General features: G+C 32.1%; 2 protein-coding genes across 2 annotated transcripts; both read left to right on the top strand.

The window, feature by feature from the left end:
* The first annotated feature begins 1,958 nt into the window (after positions 1–1,958).
* On the top strand, positions 1,959–3,224 carry LOC105162129 (calmodulin-like protein 3). The gene has a single exon (XM_011080086.3). The coding sequence runs from the start codon at positions 2,071–2,073 to the stop codon at positions 2,740–2,742; it is 672 nt and encodes a 223-aa protein (XP_011078388.1). The 5' UTR covers positions 1,959–2,070; the 3' UTR covers positions 2,743–3,224.
* Positions 3,225–14,583: 11,359 nt separating this feature from the next.
* Positions 14,584–17,714, top strand: LOC105162130 (serine/threonine-protein kinase PBL35). Its single transcript, XM_011080087.3, has 6 exons — positions 14,584–14,905; positions 15,480–15,805; positions 15,890–16,025; positions 16,433–16,566; positions 16,641–16,764; positions 17,069–17,714. Exons 1-6 carry the CDS (start codon positions 14,785–14,787, stop codon positions 17,524–17,526), a joined length of 1,299 nt encoding a protein of 432 aa, XP_011078389.1. The 5' UTR covers positions 14,584–14,784; the 3' UTR covers positions 17,527–17,714.
* The last annotated feature ends 2,312 nt before the right edge of the window (positions 17,715–20,026 follow it).

Raw genomic sequence — 20,026 nt, 5'->3', positions numbered from 1 at the left:
AAATTCTAAAGAATATGTGAAATTACAATTTATAATTCAAAATGGTATTTCGATCCGTTGACCCAAAAAAATTGAATCTATGTATCCACTGAATCCGCTTTCAAATTGGTTGCAATCCTTAAATTTTGGTCTTTTCTTTTCTGGACTTATAGTGCACAAGAAGTCATACCTAACCCCGGCGGCTGAAGAAATATTTTGAGGCTTGTGCCTGTTAGAATGTTATGGATGATATAATTAGTTTCAAGATAATAATATATTTTTTGTGAAGTATTATATATATATATATATATTTGAAGGTTTAATATTAGATATGTAAGCGAAAAATTAAAATTTGAATCGAAGAAATGAAAATCGACTTGAGGCGTGGATGTTACTTTCATGGGTTTAATGCAATTTATCCTTTTTGTGATATTGAAAATGAGCAAATTACCCTTCTAAAAAAAATAAATAGTGATTTATCCCTTTATATTTTAAAAAATGAAGCAATTTTTACCTCCCTGCAATAATTATATTTTTCTCAATATATCTTAGTATATATTTTGCATATTAAATTATCACCAAATTATTTTCTAATTAAAATAAATTTTTAATAAGTAAAAAAGTTTAAATCAAAAGTGGAGTAATAAATTAATATATATATATATATATATATATACTATATATGCTTAAGCAAAATTTAAACACTTTTAGGGAAAAAGATTAATACATATATTTTGCCATACTTTTTAAAGAAAATATATTTAAAAATGAATATGTAATTACTCACACTTATCTAAAAAACTAAATAGATAATAACTTAATTTTATTATCAAAATTAAGAAAAAAATTATTCTACTCATTCAGTACTCAATTTTGAATCCATCGTTTTTTTAAGTAAAATAGATTAATTGATTTTACTATCTTATTGTATGCAAGAATAAATAATCTAAAAAGTAAATAATTGGATGGCGGTCGAGCGGTTCCAAACTTACTTGGTCTTGTACAATTTGATCAATTACATGTCCCAATTTTGAATCCATTCCACGCATATATCAAAAGTATTTGACAATCATGTGCTCTTTCACCTGCGGATACGAGTACCAGTTTGTATGAAATTTAACTCAACTTTTGACGGCAATACACTATTGCTGCTTTTTCTGGTCGTTTAAGTGCCTGATATATTCACAGTGGAACATGAAAAACTCTACTCAAATTAGCGCTCACACAGATGGTTTAAATATTTGATATGTTCGTGACAAAATACGAAATCCCGAACATGACATAGCGGGAGTTACAACCAATCAAAATAACTAAATAGTCTATTGAAATATGAATAGGGTTAAAATTAAGGTAAGTTACAATCACATTCCCTGCAATTTGACATAATTATAAATATTTATTTATCGTTTGAAAATTTACAAACACCCTTTTGATTTTAACGTTCGTGTAATAACGAACTTATTTTGTTAGCCTCCATTAGGCTTCCATATAATTTTTATATGTAAACTGACTGAAATGTCCTATTGCAATATGAATTATAATTTTATATATTTTTATAAATATTTATTTTGCTCATTCTTAATTTTTTTTATAATTTTCTGAATATTTTTTTAATTTTTTAAAATATTCAGCAAGATCGTTTAAGGACTATATAATCATTTTTTATTTAAAAAGTATTTATATGTTTTCATATGACGACAATAATTGACCCAAAAACTTATGAAATTCCATCAACATCAAAGTTTCAAAGAATCAATATAATAATAAATTGATGGAAAAGATTGAAAAATGTATTAAATGGTTTGCAACAGAGAAGCATCACAATCATGATTCATGACTGCACTATTCTGTGTCTAAAGAATTTACATGTTATTCATTGTTTCTCTCTCTAGAAACAAAGTTATTTTCTTTTGCAGTTATGACAGTTTCACGCGGTTTGTGGGATCAACCTAAAGAACCCATCAACCCACCCCCGCCCCACGCGTTAACTTCTTCTTCAATGCAGAAAGTCCATTCTTCCTTTTAACCGAACCCCAGCGCAGAAATTTGTTGTTTCGTGTCATTTCAGTGGCACAGCAGAAGAAGAGAGAGATGATTGCCATACTGTTATACTGTTTTCTCTTCATATTTGGCCTCATCTGCACAGTCTCCACCATCCCTCCGACTAAGAAATTCCTCTCACGATGCGTCAAATCCTTCAATCATCGGCCCAGAACCCCTTCACAGGATGCTGCCAAAACCAGCTCCAATAACGCTAAGACTAGCAGCAGCAGGAGGGGGGGGATCGAACTCCGAGGCGTTTTCGCGACGTTCGACAAGAACAACGACGGGTACATAACGAGGGAGGAGCTGAGGGAATCGCTGAAGAACATTGGGATTTCGGCAGGGGAGAGAGACGTGGCTGATATGGTGGAGAAAGTGGACTCAAATGGAGATGGGCTGATTGATTTCGACGAGTTCTGCGAGCTATTCGACTCGATATCTGGCGGCGACGAGGGGCGTGGAGAAGCTGAAGAGGGGGCCGGCGGAGATGGGGATTTGAAGGAGGCGTTTGATGTGTTTGATGGGAACAAAGACGGGCTTATAACAGTTGAGGAGCTGGGATTGGTGCTTTCCTCTCTGGGATTCACAGAGGGGAAGAAGTTGGAAGATTGCAAGGAGATGATCAGGAAAGTGGACATGGATGGAGATGGGATGGTCAATTTTGATGAGTTCAAGAAGATGATGAGAGCCGGCCTCGGCAGAATCATTCCAGTTTCTTGACAAATCTCTTCAGTTTTCGGTACTCAAATCTTCATCTCTCCTTTGCATTCAAATCAGATCTATGTGATCCCCATCATTCAAGATTTAGGTAGTTTCTTTTAGTTTGATCAGAAGAAGATGATGATTTAGCAATAATTCCCACAGTTGAAACACACATTATTTTTCAGTTCATCATAGCCATGTACAGCTCCTGTGGAGAGATCTGCCATAGCTTCAGACCTGAACTACTTAGAATGATTTCATCGATAGCTGTAGCATAGGAGATATCAAACCAAAGCTAAAATTTCTTCTCTGATTTGCTGTTGGTGTGGGTTCTGGATTCCAAGACTTGGAATTAGCGCTGTGTTTCAGACTAAGTCTGTTAATTAGCGCTGCAAGTTGCAGTGGCCTAGGTGTTGACTCTTATTTAAAAATTCCTCCTACTTACAATCTTTGTAAATTAATACTTGATAAATTAAAATAATAATCTTTTTTTGTTTTAATTTGAGCTCAAAATCAAAATTAATTATTTTAATAAATTAATAAGATAATAATTTCGGAAAGAATCTTACATGAATTTATGGTCTCTTCAATATTATAAATTAATACTTTTATAAAATTATACATATACAGTAAAACCTCTATAAATTAATAACCTTGGGACCATGAAATTTTATTAATTTAGAGAGATATTAATTTATCGATAAATTAATATTTTATTAATTAAAAGAGAGACTTTTTAAATTCAACAAATTTAGTACATATGTAGTGAAAATAGATGAATTCATATATGTTTCATTGATTATATTCATGCATCAATCAACTTTTTATAGCTAATTAAATATACTCCTGTATAATATCAATTCATTGTATACAATTAACTATTATATTCATAGACACATGTATCAATTCATTGGAATTACTTAAATATACATGTTTACATTAATTCGTTGCACTTAAATAACTATTATAATCAATTAAATATATTCATGCATGATGAATGAAACATATACTACATAAATCTCGAAATGATAATAAAATAATTTATAACACCCAACCATGTCTTTTCATCTAAAAGACATCACAAAATCATCCATGAATGATCAAATGCGTGAAGCATTACAGACTTCATATTTTAGTAAATTATCATAATATTTATAATTGTAATATTTATGAATTATTAATTTAGAGTTTTAATGGGACCTAATATTTATAAAGGAATTTTTCAAAAAATTATTATTTTCTTATCTTATCGAATTTGATATTTTTTACAAAGCCCCAAGTCGGGACCGGAAGATTTTATTATTTTAGAAAATTTATTAATTTATAGAAGTTTTACTGTATATATATATATATATATATATATATATGTTATTGAATGTAGTTGTTTTAGAAGTGGTGGCACCCGTGGACTCAACCACACTTGAACCAATTATATGAAAAGTGCAATACACGTCCTATGTACAGTTTAAAAAAATGACCCGTCAGACACCAAGTGTGATAAACTTGCTTTGTGATTGATTTGACTCGACCAAATTTGATTCGAACAAAAATTTTCCACCTACAAACCTTATAATAATGATTAAGCATGTGCTTTGTATGCTGATTTGGATCTCAATGACTGATCTATTGTCTTAAAAAATTAAAATTTAATCACGTAAAAATTAATATACATATCTTGAACGTACGTTCATCCTCTCCAATCATCTCGACAAGTTCTTTGTTTCATGTGTGAAGTTTCTTAAGTTGTTCGCATTATTTTTGGTGCCCTTTGATTAATAACTCAATCCAGCCTGTGGTTTCTCGTTCGCCGTCGAAGGTTATGTACTCAACACTGTTGTGCTTATATATAAATATTGAATGATTGCACGGTTTTCGTTTAAAAAACAAAAGAAAAAAAATACCAACAGGCTTGGGATTATTAACATATTAGTTATCGTTACACGTCGTTTTTGCATGTATATAATAAATAATTTTTTATATTTTAAAATATACAAACCAACAAATCATATTTTTAAAAGAAAAAAAGAAAGAAAAAAAATAACTTTTATCCACACAACAAAAGCATTGGTGTAGAGTTGTTAAAATGACGTAGAGCCACTTTTATAAAAAGAAAAAAATAATTATAATTAATTTTTAAAAATGATCTAATTAGGGGGATAATTATTATATTTCATAATTAGTATTAGCTATTGTGGCACGCCATTTTTATGTGTAAGTAATAAATAATATTTTATATTATAAATATAAATAAAATATATAAACCAATATAACATAAAGAGAAAGATAGAAAAGAAAACTAATTTATCAATTAATCTAAAAATTTGACAGTTGAATAAGTTCATTATCTTATAAATTGAAGAGTTTTTTGACTTTACAAAAAGGTAATCGTCGTTTGTGAATGAGAGCTACTTTTATATATATATATATATATATATATATTCGTATAGATAAATTTTATTGATTCGCATTGAAAATGTCGTAAAAGTTTAGGATAACATTGAAGTTAAGCAGCTAGACAATGTATTACCAGCTTTTTCTTCTCTTTCTCTTTATTTTAGGCCAGTTGTTGTGCCACATTGTTTCTGTGTGCATATAATAATTTTTTTTAAGTTTTAAAATATATTATAATTAAAAATAACATATATAAACTAACAAGTCATATTTTTTTAAAAAAGAACACAATTTAAAAATATTATCAACACAACAAAATTATTGATATAATAATTTTATAAACTGTTATTTATAAGTAAAAAATATCTTTTCTTTTTATATCAGTACAGATTAATGGAGGAAAATGAGCCGTGAGAAAGTCCAGAAAGAATATAAAGTGTTGTAATAAAGAAGAAAGCTACACTGAAGAATATCATCTTCAAGAATACGTGTTATCGAAGGCACATAAATTCGTGCAGCACTTAAAAGATAAAGATATTCGCTGGGATCCGATTTTTATTTTAAATTTTATTATATGTTTTATTTCATTAATATAAATATGTATATATGTAGTATTTATAAAAGAATGTAATTAAACGACTAATTCACATCATTCTCATTATGAGGTTTGGTATAATTAACCGTATTTAGTACCTCTGGAGTTTATCTTCGTCCTCAAACATATTATTTTGACGGTTAAAATTCGCTGAATTTAATATTATCATATTTAGTCTCTATTGACTTATCGCATAGAGTATTAATTTACTTTACTCAAACGTAATTTGAAATCTAATTATCCGTGATATGGAAAATACGCAAATAACTATTTTTCGAGAAATAGAATAGCGATTTACCCCCTCACGCAAATGGTGTTGTGCATGTGTCGATTTTTTCTTTTTTTACCTTTATTTCACAACTATTGAATCTATAATATAAATCAATGGTTGATATTTATTCTTTACTAATATACTGTCCAAATCATATGTTACTTAATTGATGCCCAATATCTCATCTTTCAAAACACAGCAGCTGGGAAGCCAATTCAACTGGTTTTGTTGGGCCAAATTGAGGTGCATTGCAATGGCGTATTTGTTCGCTGGGGAAAGTGCAATTGGAGAGAAAAATCAGACTAGAAAGTTGGTGGTTTACGAAAAGAAAGATGTTGAAGAAAGAAATAAATAAATAAAAAAATGGAAAATGAAAAAAAAAAAAAAAGATCCGTATTTATATTTTATTGGAATTATACAAAATGACCATCCACAATTTTTTGAAGATTGAGAAATACGATGAGAAATCACAACAAAAATAGTTTGATATATGTAGATTTCTTGAAGATTCAAGTATCTTGCATGGACGAAATATTGGGGAACTTGAGGAAATGGCCTTTAAGGGAAGAGGTTTTATTTAATGTTCTTGCATGTTTCATTTTTTTGATATAGTAGTGATAAGAAAGGCGAGGAAATCCTTTTATAGGAAGAGAGAGCGAGAATAATTTTGTAATCAAAAGATGAAAAAGAAAAATGAGATGTGATAGAGAGGTGAGATGCGGTAGACCTTTGCTATGATGTGCGCCAACATTGCAAGATAACACATAATAAAAGAAAATTATTTTTGGTTCGAGCGGGAGATGGTACGGAGATTACTCTGATTGTCCCCCCCATGTGCCATGACCTATCTCTTTTCCCAGCTTTTTGTTAGTTACATTTTCACAGGGTCGAACTGCAACACTTGGTGTAATTAGCTTGATGCTCTAGACCTGAGCTAATACATTTTTTTTTATGTATGATAATATAACATTTTAAAGTAAAAAGAATAAAGAAAATACACATATTGTGTATAATGTTCATCGGAACAAACATTCCCCTAAAAAAGGTGATAATAAATTTAACTTTTTACTGAAATTCATAAAAGCTTCCTTATAAGGTGCATAATAAAATGCCCCGTAGCCAACAACAATCAAGGTTTCTTAAGGCGCATAGTAGAATGCCCCAAAGCCGATGACAAACAAGCTTCCTCAAGGCGCAAAATAGAAAGCCCCGAAGCAAAATGATAATCAAAGCTCCCTTGAAGCTCAAAATACAACGCCATGAAGCTAAATGAAAATCAAGTTTTCTTGCGGCGCATAATAGAACGCCCTGAAGCTAATCACAAACAACTTTCCTTGAGGTGCAAAATAGAGCGGCCCAAAGAAAAATGATAAACAAAGCTTCCTTGGGGCGCATAATAGAACACCTCGAAGCAAAATAATAATCAAAACTTCATTGAGGCACAAAATGCAACACCCCGAAGCAAAATGATAATCAAAGCTTCATTTAGGTGCAAAATAAAATACCTCGAAGCAAAACAATAATCAAAGTCCTTGAAACGCATAATAGAACGCCCCGAAGCAAAATCAGAGCTTTCTTGAGGCGCAAAATGCAACGCCCCAAAGCTAAATGAAAATCAAATTTTCTTACGGGTCATAATGAAACGCTCGGAACCAAGGAATAAATATGAGAACTCATACAAGAAATAAACATACTAGTCATACAAAGGTAAAGTATGCAGTGAAAGTACAAAAAATATTAGAGTTCAAAACTCAAAATAAAGTTAACGCTAAGATAGTGACAAAGTTCTTGATCATATAAACCTTGTAACCATCAAAGACATTAAATTACTTCAAATTACTATCAAAGACATTATCTCGATTCTCAGCGGGTGAGGCGAAGCCTTGTAACCAAATTTATAATGGATCTATTCGCAACGATCGGGCTAACTGATTTTGAAATTACTTCATACTTAGCTTCTGAATTTTTAGTATCGGCACCTTAAGATAGAACATGCCTGCGAAAGAAGCCCATGACCCGATTGAATTCCTAAATACCCTAACGATATTCAGGAATTGGGGGTTGTTGATGGAGGAAAAAACCAAACTAGAAATGAAAAGATCGTCATTTACGAAAAGGAAGGTGTTGAAGAAGGAAATAAATCAATGAAAAAGGGAAAGATTGACATTCCAAAAAAGGAAAGTGCTGAAGAAAGAAAGAAATTAATAAAAAAGGGAAAGATTGACATTCCACGAAAGAAGGTACCAAAAAAGGAAAGAAGCTAAAGAAAAAAGAAAAAGATTGACTTACCAAACTAGTGTAGTATTTTATTAAGATAACCCATTCATCATTGAGATGGGGAGAAAAAGAGAAAAAATAAAAGAGATTTGTATTTATATTCTATTGGAATTATACAAAATGACCACCGAATTTTTTACACCATTAGTAATTCATCCCCTGTGTTAAGAAAAATAAAACAGTAATTTAGCCATATGTATTATCAAAAATAAAGTAAAATACACTTTAGGCTTAACAGTGCACCACACGCGCCCCATGTTCGTCTGAACATAATCTTTAACAAAAAAAAGAATATTTATTTTCTTTATATATATTTAATTTAATATATTAATACATGTATATTTAACTTAAGATTTGATCCAATGTCCAACTAAATCAAGACACTAATCAAAGTCCTAGATCACAATCCTTTTGCTGGGAAGAAGGGGCGTTGCCTCCTAATCATCCATAGGATGTTCAATACATCTTCTTTATAGGGAGTTGGAGTGAGGACGGGCGCAATTGAGCGGGTTGGGTTGGGTCGAAATCAATCGAGTCAAAAATTGGTCCAAAATGGATTGAGTTGTAAATAAGTTGGATCAGGTTAGCATAAATTGTTTTATCAATTTGAATATAAAGGTTTCAAAATTTACACAATGTAAAGAAAAAAGAACAATATTTGAATTATTGAAAAAAATAACTACTTGTAATATAATACGACTAAACTAATGACCATGTATATTAAGATTCATTTGCTAAATCACAAAAGAAAAAATAAATAATTCAAAATACTACATTTTATCTAACAACATATTACATTTCATCAAAATAATTCACAAAATTTTGAATGCTCATCTTGAATGAACATTCAGCTGTGCGACCAAATTCTCTATATTTATTGAGAAGCAAAAAGTTGTGATATGAAATAAAAATTACATAAAAATACAAACTAAATTACTAAATAATTTGAAATAATAAGAATAGCATTATAAGCTTTTGACTGAAAATCGAGAGTTGAGTGTGTGTGTGTGTAGAGAAAGAGAGGAGTGAATACGTCTGATTTTTTGTGTGTGGAGAAAGAGAGGAATGAGTGCACATGTGTGTGTGTTTGGTGAAAGACAAGAATGGGCAAAAACAGTGAAGTGGATTGCGGGTTCTTGTTAATTTATTTTTTTATTTTATTTTTTGGATAGAGCGCATTAAGAACTCATATAAAATTCATTAACAATTCATATTAGGCCTATATCCAATACATATAAAATATAATTTTATTTAACTCTAATTCATATAAAATAATATATATATATACATACATCTAACAAATATTTTTGGGAAATGCATTATTTATATATTTTTTATACTTTTGTTAGGTTTACTGTATCTAAAAATACAAACATCTATAAAGAGTTAATATAAAATAATTATTCAAATGAAATCATATTGAAAATTCTAAATAAATAATTGTGTATTAAATATATAATTGATACGTACCAAAGTCGAACAACACCACAAAAATTAGAGAATTTTTTATAAATTCGTAAAATCTAAAAATGACTAACCTACAAAACAGAAGATACACTTTAATATTTAAATCATTGACGGTTTTAACGATTAAATGAAGGAAAACTTGAGATATTGTAAGAACTTGAATGTAATAATGAATTATAAACTTGGTGGAGTGAAAAAGTGAGCTTGAAAATATCTCATTGCTACCCCAAAGCTATTCTTTGTATCCTATAAGTGGTTGTGACCTATAAAGATGGTGTTTGATTTAAGCTCAAAAATCTATTTCTAACCTATTCAATTACAATTTGCATAAGGAAGAATGGGCTGCTGAATTGGTGCTAAAATTAACGCATATTTGTTTCATTTCGTAAGTGATAGACCAAAGAACCAACAAGCGATTGGTAAATTTCATTAAGCCATTGGGATTTCGGTCAGTGTCGAGTTGCTCGTTCCACCCCTGTATCCAATCAGAATATGGCCACTGAAACCACACATCCAGCCGATAATATCTCAAACGCTGCTCAAAATAGGGCAATAAAGAAGTGCTAGCACATATCTTGTATACCCTCTCCATAAAGGATACAATTGCCCCAATGCCCCTAATATGTTGAAGCCACGGCTTATCCAATGTTCCAACTACAGGATGAACGTGTTACTAGGTTGTTTGGCTGGTCCCAAAAATAAAAAAAATTGATATAATGTGCCATAAATCATCGTTCTTGGATGAAAAATATCTTTTCTTTCTATATTAGTACATATTAAACAGACGGAAAATCTCACTATTAGTCCCATAAAATAGTTTGTTTTTAATTTAATCCCATTTGTTATGATTTTCTCACATTACATCCCATAAGTTAGAAATTCTCTCATTTTCTATCCTCACTCAACTTTTCCATTCAATAACTAACGGAGAATTCACATAACCAGTAGTCTAACATGTGTTTAAACAAACACCCTTGACTTCTCTATTAATTATTTGACGAAAAAAGTCACACAAGAACTAAAAGTATAAAAAAATCCTAATTTATAGGATATAATGTGAAAATATTATAATAATTGGGACTAAATTAAAAGAAAAAAAACCCTTAAATACTGGGCAAACAATACAAATATCCCCAAAAGAGACTATGCCATGCTCCACTTATATTGACATGGGATAACTTCACAACTCAAACAATAGGAAACAGTATCTCTTTTGCAGTACTAGCAAAGTTTTCCAGTCCTCTTAAGTGTGTATGTGTGTGTGTGGGACCCCAAAAACATAGTGGGAGCAAATGGTATCATTCCTTTCCATCAAAGCATTGGTCAAGTTGTAAGAAAAAAACATATTAATAGGATGTTTCATTGCTTTTCCTCACCTATGCCCTGATTAGATTACAATTTGTTTACTGGTGGTTGATGAAATGACATCCCACCCCACCTCACCCCACCCCCCAATAAGGATGCTTTTTTCTACTGGAGAAGATTGCAATCATGTACTCTTGACCACCTTTATATTGGTTTTGACCACACAATTATATAGGGACAAGATTTTAATAACTAAGGTTGTTGGGTGAAATTGTTCATTATTTCAACATGAAAATACTTGTGTTAGATGTATTTACATTCATGTGACTACATTAGAAACAAAAAACAAAAAAAAAATAACAATCATTGGAAAAAACACAATGGGTTTAATCAAATTTAATTTAATTTTGAAGCCCAACAAAATTTTTGTTTCCATAATTAAGTTTTGTCCCACAAAAAGTTAAATAAGGTTCAATTTAATTGATCAAATTAATTAATTTTTTGAACTTTGTCTGATTTAATTAGACACGTATCAATTTAATCTAATTAAATTAATTGAGATCAAAACTAATTAATTGCATTAGTTAATTAATTTCTTACACCATTTATTTTAACCTTTTAATTAAATTGTTCCTTGATAGAAGTAATCTAATTAATTCAATCATTGCATTAATTGAGACTTAGAAGATGAGTTTCTCCGAGTAAGTGTCCGACCCGAAAAATAGTCATGAGCTCACAACTCTACTGAGTTATGACAACAATTGTTAAAACTAAGTAATCATATTAATTAATCATCTTCGAAATTAACCTCTTTATTCCAGAAATCTATTAATCATTATTGGCATCTAGCACATATTATTAAGACTTATTTTTGGTGAACATGCAAATAAGATCCCTTCTTCAGTTATCTCTCGATTTTCACGTCACGAATAGTCGAAACCTTTTTTGCTTAATAACTATGCGTTGTTCCTTCATTTTCTTGATTAAACGGGCTTGTACCCAAAATATCCACTTAATTATCACCTCAATAACCTATAAAGAACCTAATACAAGACCACTGTGGTGTCTCAAGTCAAACGACTAATCTCGCACTATCTATCAAAAAACTCTCAATTCAACATTTTCAACCCATTAGAAATTTTTCTACGGAGTACGTCAGTGTACTTGTTTCGAACTAGCACTAACACACACACACTGACACACTAATATCTCAACACCAATGTCCAGGAAACGATCTCTTCCTTATGAGCATCTCTTTCGGTTCTTTCACTCTTGTGTAGGCAAGTCTACACGGGATCATTGATATTCCTATGTCAAGAATCATCGATTTGAAATATTTAAGGCCAAAGCTTTTGAACGTATATTTCACAATTATTGTACATGTTTTGACCATACGCTATAGCCGTACATAACCTAGGGAGTTCACGATTATTTTTTATATACAGTGACAACTTACTTCACAATTCTTGTCAGTAATAATTATTTTGTTACAAAAATAAAATCATTGTTACTTACAATATGTATTTACTGAAAAAATTTAAAAAATTTGTCACCTAATATTTCGCAACTAATTATATTATTTTTTCTAATATTAAATAAACAAATTATATCTCATTTTATGGTTTACTTTATTTTATAATTTACACCAAATATATATTTAAAGAATATACTGAACATAGATAATTATGATGTAAAAAGTGAGATCAAAACAATATAATCCAAGTTAATTTTATGAATAATTTTGAAAGATTTTTACTCTAAGTTTTTTGCAATGACTTTATTGGAATTGAGGTCTGGTATGAGGGCAGGGTAGCTGAGTTCCTAATGATGGAAAATGACATCAAATTCAAATAAAAGAGAAGTTGATGATTATTATGCTGTTGAGACATAACCCTGCAATAATATCCCCTACTGTATCAAACTAACAAACTGCTTTTTGTTCCAATTTCAAAGGAACCTTTTAACGTCAATGTAATTTATCCATTGTGATATTATAAATAAATAAATTATTTTTATAATTAATTTTTTTTTATTTTCATGTATTTTTTAAAATAAAATAATTTATCTCCCTTCTAAAGAGGGATAAATTGCTGTATTTTAAAAAATATAGAAAAAAATTATAACAAATATCAAACTTACTCAATTTAAAAGTTTCTTTTAATTTCCTTTCAACATTGCACCCAAGTTCAAGAAACATAAAAGTAACAACCAAAAAAAAAAAATGGAAAAGAAAATTATCAGAAATAAGAAAAAAATTTAAAATTGTGTATATTGAAATAGCTAGCAAGCATTTATAGATTTTTTTATTAGAAAAGTTTGAAAAACATGGAACTGTGTTCTCTGATGAAAAAGAGTGGAATTACAATGAGGAGTTCAAGTGCAGTGCAAGAAAATAAATTATTTCTTATACTATAAATTTCTAAAATTAAAATGTTATGGTAAATTAATATAATTTGTCGTGGTCTAATAAAATCAATGTGAAAACTTTTAATTTTAACCATAGTTAATAAACACTCTTCATGTTATCTTCATCCAAAATATTTGCCATAATTATTAATTGTAGCTAATCTTTTGGCATCGTTCTGCAGCTAATAACCATTTTGATATGAATTTGGACATTTAATTGGTAATTTATTCCAAAAAAATTATAATTTTAGTCCTATAAGTATAAACAGTGGTAATCTTAGTCCCGTTGAAATTAGTTTTAGTATTTTGGTCCCGCAATTAAAATATCATTTCTACTTATAGATTTTCAACCAGAATTGCCTTCAAATTGCTACTTTTCTCGATAAAGGATCAAAATTGACACTTCCCATACTTGTAGGACAAAATTGCAATTAAAAACATAAGGTAAGAATATACTATAACTCATATTCGTAGAACTTGAACTCTGAATCTTTTAACTATGACGCCCAATCTAACCACTCCATCGAGGCTTCATTAACAAAATAACATCACCTTGTTAAAGGGTTGATTGTGTTTACTCCCGGTACAATTATTGATAAGCACAAAATTCTAACAATAAAATAATAATAATAATAAAATAAAATAAAATTGTACGTTAGTGTTGCTCGTTTTGTAAAAGTTCAGGGGTTACATTGTCTTTTTGTTAGAGTATTTTTTTTATTTAATTAGTAATTTTATATGGTTGGTACGGCCGTTGCATAAAGTTTTTTTATTTTTTATTTTTAAAAAATATAAAATGAATAAGGTATAATTTTCCCTGTTCATCACTTGAACAATCTTGTGGATGCTCCTTTTAGAAATTCTCCAATGAGTCAGGGCGTTAGTGAGAAGAACAATCTTGTGGATGCCCTTTGTAGTAATTCTCCAATAACTGAGAGTGAAAGGCAAGGAAGGAGAGAGAGAGAGAGAGAGAGAGAGAGAGAGAGAGAGAGAGAGAGAGAGAGAGAGAGAGAGAGAGAGAGAGAGAGAGTGGCAATCCCCACAGAAAAGGTGGTGGCAAAAAAGTTCTTTTTGTACACAATGTGATGATGGTGATGCATGATGATGATGCCTTCAATTTCCACAGTAATAACAATAACAAACAATTCCCTTGTCTCTCTCTCTCACACACAACACAGAGAGAGAGAGAGAGAATTTTTGGCTCTTTATCCTCCTCTCTTTCTTGCCACTCTCACTCATATGCTTCCTCAAGCATGGTAAATAAGTGTGCTTTCTTTGTTTTCATGTGCTCTCTCAGCAAAAGTGAGAGCCCATGAAATGAAACAAGTGTGATCTTTCAAGAGAGGCAATGGAGAATAAGTGTGGGTGTTGGGCTGTTCTCAGGCGCGGTGTAAGAGGCGCCTGCAAAAGCTCTGATTCAAGAAACTCCGCCAATAGCATCCCCAGAAGCAGTCTTGTTTATGATGCTGGTATACTGATTTCTTCCCTTTTAGTCTAATAAAGCATTGATCTTTCCAAACCCCTTATGCTGATTTCTTTGTTTTTCTCTTTTTTACTGTTTTGATTCATCCAAAGATGTGAATCCTCATGAAGTTGAAATTGTTGAGCCACTCCCCAATCTTGTCCTGTCTAACTTGTTTAATTTTGTGTCTTCTTGCTGCCTGTAATTTCTTGTGTTAAATGGATCACCTTTTAGTTGGATGGGAAACATCTCTGTTCCAAGAAATGTGTTTACTGTTGATTCAGAACCCCTGAAGTTCTTGCTTAGCAAGTGGAATGAAAATGAACATTTATAGGAACAGAAATAGATGTTAGTATGTAGCTTGCTGAATCTGAAGTTAATCTTATTGTTTGTCTCTCTTTAGTCATTTTGTTGGCTTACTTTATTTATATTCACCAATTTTGTTCTTCTTTAACATCTCTCTTTTGTAAATTAATATTTCTCTGATGTTTTCACATTCTTGGCCTGTGAGCAAAACTTTTTCCATCACATTTGTTGATGAGAAAAAGCAAGTTATTCACCGTTTTGGCTGGTCGATGCAGCTACTGAGACTCGATACCTTAACGCCAGCAACCGGGAAATGTGTGCTCCAGATGAAGCTCAAAACTCATCTGAAGTTCCCAATTCAGATCCACTACCCTTAGAGAAGAAAGCGCCACACCAACTGCTCCAATTTAGTTTTCAGGAGCTAAAAGCGGCCACCGGAAATTTTAGGCCTGATAGCATTCTTGGGGAGGGTGGTTTCGGATATGTTTTTAAAGGGTGGATAGAGGAGAATGGGACGGCACCGGCGAAGCCCGGTTCAGGAATAACAGTTGCAGTCAAGAGTTTGAAGCCCGATGGTCTTCAAGGCCATAGAGAATGGGTGGTTAGTTAGTTATTTGATCGTAGGTGCTAGAATGATGTTGAATTACAAAAAGATACATTATAACTGATGATATTGTTACTGCAGGCAGAGGTAGATTTTCTTGGACAGCTTCATCATCCTAATCTCGTTAAGCTTATTGGATATTGCATTGAAGATGATCAAAGGTTACTTGTCTATGAATTCATGACTCGTGGAAGCCTCGAAAATCATCTATTTAGGAGTAAGTTATATGTATGCTCAGTTACCTCAAATCATTGTTTTTAGAACTCCTCATAGTTGCACGTTAGACGGAAGTCATTGTTTCTAAAGAATACAAACTTCTTTCATAAAGTCATGACAAGGATCTCTTAGCATCTCACCAAACCCATCATTTTTGTTGAAAATCTGTATATCCTCACTAACACATTTGATGCCAGAAGCTTTTATATTAGTATACTTCCTCTGTAAATTTATCTGTATGCTGGTAGTTCCGTTGTGTTATATGAGGTGAACTTCAACCTTAATGTGTAATTTGCTCCTGAAGTAAACTATCCAGTTGCTTGGTCCAGAGAAATGCTTAAATTATATTATCCATCTAGGAGACTCGTTTCATGAAACTGAATGCTGATATTGTTAAAACTATTGAAGGGACCATACCTCTTCCATGGTCAAACAGGATCAAAATTGCACTTGGAGCAGCCAAAGGCCTAGCCTTCCTCCATAGTGGTCCGGAACCTGTCATTTACAGAGACTTCAAGACATCAAACATTTTGCTTGATTCGGTATGTGAATAATGTTAACAAGGAATTCAATAGCTCCAAACTGAAAAGTTCTGACGAAACGCTTCCTTCTTCAGGAATATAATGCAAAGCTTTCTGATTTCGGTTTGGCAAAAGCTGGTCCACAAGGAGACAAAACTCATGTTTCTACAAGGGTTGTTGGAACATATGGCTATGCTGCACCCGAATATGTTATGACAGGTATATGACTATATGTTCATTATATAACTGCCAGTATCTATCTTTACTTGGATTGATAGCATTGACCTTATATTATTAGACATAGGGAAACTTTATACCATAGAAGATCAGAGCATCCATTTGATGCATACCAAGTACATTTTTCTTTTGTTCAACTCTCGGTTGATAACTTGCTGCTACAATACATGAACTCTTTCAGTCAGACAAACAGTTCTTTGTCATATGTCAATCTGTTCATTTTCTATCAATAAGCTTTAAGATCCATTGGAGCAAATCAACAGGGATTGGCTTATTTTTCTCTCAGGACACTTGACTTCAAAAAGTGATGTTTATAGCTTTGGGGTTGTGCTCTTGGAAATATTAACCGGCAGAAGGTCGATGGACAAAAAAAGGCCCAGCGGAGAACAAAATCTTGTTACGTGGGCACGTCCATATTTATCCGACAAGCGAAAGGTTTATCAGCTTGTCGACCCTCGCCTGGAACTGAATTACTCAATCAAAGGTGTACAGAAGGTGTCTCAATTAGCTCACAATTGCCTGAGCCGGGATACTAAATCCCGCCCATCCATGGATGAAGTTGTGAAAGTTCTGACACCATTGCAAGAACTCAATGACCTCGCCATACTATCTTACCACCACAGCCGTTTTTCTCAAGCAGGCAGGCGCAAGAAGAAACCAGATGGCATGCATCAACTCAACAGTAACCAGTCTAAGAGTATAAGAGATTCCCCACTAATATCCAGTAAAAGCCATTGTAAATAAGGAATGCTGTTTCCTTCTTCTAACCTTGCTCGTTTCTTGAAGTGATAACAGTTGGAAGATACCAGCTCCGGAGATATGTTAAGTTGCGTTTATATATAATAGCTGCCGGTGTTTGTGGTGTAAGAGTTTTCTGAATGCTTTTAGTGTGAAAAATTTCTGAGCACGACGTAAGATGGCTGGTTAACTCCTATCCTTTCTTTGAGATCCTTACAGCAGCATCAAAAGCTTTCCATCTTCTTGCTGTTGTACGTAGTTCAAATTCGTGATATTGATGATAATATCAGTAGGCTTCTTCCTACATAAGACACGGTGTATTGTGGTGTTATCTGACTATACTAAATAATACATCACATGATGCTCTAAAACCTGTAAAATATTTAGTACAAGCGAAAAGTTTTATTGTCAGTAAATTCTTGAAATAGCTGATAATAATATTGTATCAAATAATATTGTCAGACATAATAGTGTATAAATACATATGAACTCAAAAAATAGTAATTATCACTGGATGGCTTGCTTTTCCTGTACTGCAGATATCAGCAACTGAGTGCAACATTCATTTGGATAATGTATGCAAATCTTTTTCAGATAGGAATTCTTGTTTGTGCTTCACAGCTTGAAGGGGACTCAGAATCTAAGTGGAACTGTAAATCAGTATTCAGCCCATATTCCTTCTGCTAAAGATTCTTATCAGTGTCAAATTCAAGCTAGAATCTAAAGTGGGTTCAATATATTCTCCACAACTATTTTAGAGAAAGGTAAGGAGTCGTGCAGTAAAAGAATTTCAACTTCTATCCCACTAAAAGGCAAATATGTCATACAACTTACATGAGTCAGCTGTCTCCACTTTTCAAAGTTCAGCTGAATTAAAAGAATCCCTGAATAAACTTCCTCATGCACTCTGGGGGCCAGCAATAGCTGTTGAGAGGTTGTTGTGGGTTAAACACTTATTCTCTAACGTATTAATGGGTAACTGAAAATTTTAGGATATTGGATTGGATTCGTGTACTCATAACCTAATTAATATTTATATTTGAGATAAAATTTATGATATTCCAATTTATGTTGGGATATATAAGGGTTGCTTTTCAATAAATTTTATTTTAAATATAACTGTTGGAAAATCAGCCCAGGCCCACAGTCCCAACCCACCACCTGAAAGGTCTCACCCGACCCACCAACCCGATCTGGTTTTCATTTTTAAATGACTCAAACCCTTCGCCTTCTTATTCTTTTCCCTTGGCTGAATTTATTAATCCTCCTCGTATTCTTCCCTCTTTCTCAATTTTTTGCGCCATCAATGGCTTCTCCCTATTTATTCAGTACATTCAGGAAGAAAAGAACACAGAAACAAGTGAGGAAAAAATAAAAGAGATAGGTAAACCTGAGTGATTCGATGGTGCCTTGGTGGCCGTGTGTGACTTGGTGCCGTGGTTTAGCTTTGGTGGTTGTCGTTCGTTGGTGGATTTGAGCAACTGGTGGTTGGGTTGCCAGCTTTTGCGGTTGTGGGCTTCCCCATCGGATCTGGCCCTGAGCCAAAATTATTTATCATTGTTGTTTTTCTAACTATATGTAATCGTTGTTATATTGATTTGTATTCCGCTGTAATAATTTTTTTTCTTTGTCAACTCACTGCGAGGATGAATTCCCAACAATAGTTTAGTCTGATATACTGTTTTGGGACAAGAACTCTTTTTGTGGTAGGATTGGAGTACACTCACTAAAAAAAACAAGCTGATTGCCACAGAGTTTTATCCACAAAATTTTTCGTGGCATGGATTATATTAGGATTGAAAAATGACTCAGGAAGGTGATGGGTAGATGTAGAAAGTTCAACGAGGGAGCTGTTTGGATGTCTAATGAAGTTTGTGTGGGGCTAGAGAGAGAGTGGATTGATGAGAAATTTTAGCTATATCACAAGTTAATGAAACAAACAACTAAACAAACATTGCATCTGCATGTATTGTCTATAAGGGTGGTTTTGATTTTTTTTTTTTTTAAATACAAATGAAAGTTGGTAAGGTATATATAATTTTTACTTTTGTTTTTTAGATAATAATTGATTTTCTTACAAACTTAATATTTATTTTCTTAAAACTTTATTAGGAAGAATCCTCTGCCTCCCGCACTTATTGAGCAATTGGAAAATAAAAGAATGCAGTTGGACTAGTCCGCGAGCTGAGAATGTAATTGTAAGTTTATATTATTCAAAATAAAATCAAAGTAAATAATTTAAATTGTCATCAAGTTATTTGCTAATAATATCATTCTTAATTGTATGGGAAAAGTTTCAAAAAAGTTGACTGATGATCGAAACATTGGTTTTCAAGGGGATTTTATTTAAAAAATGCCAAAAAAAAGAAAATTTAGTAAAGTAAAGCCATTTTAAATGTGTTAGTAAAGTAAGCGGCACCGCGGTCTCTGACCGCGGTGCCTGATTTTTTTTTTAAAAAAAAAATAAACTTTCTGTGTCACCGCGGTGCCTAACCGCGGTGACACA

This window comes from Sesamum indicum, linkage group LG5 (genome assembly GCF_026168435.1).
Source record: "Sesamum indicum cultivar Baizhima isolate 11 linkage group LG5, ASM2616843v1, whole genome shotgun sequence".
In the NCBI taxonomy this organism is placed as follows: domain Eukaryota; kingdom Viridiplantae; phylum Streptophyta; class Magnoliopsida; order Lamiales; family Pedaliaceae; genus Sesamum; species Sesamum indicum.
Note: the sequence above shows the minus strand (reverse complement) of the source record. Positions and strands in the feature narration are given on the sequence as shown.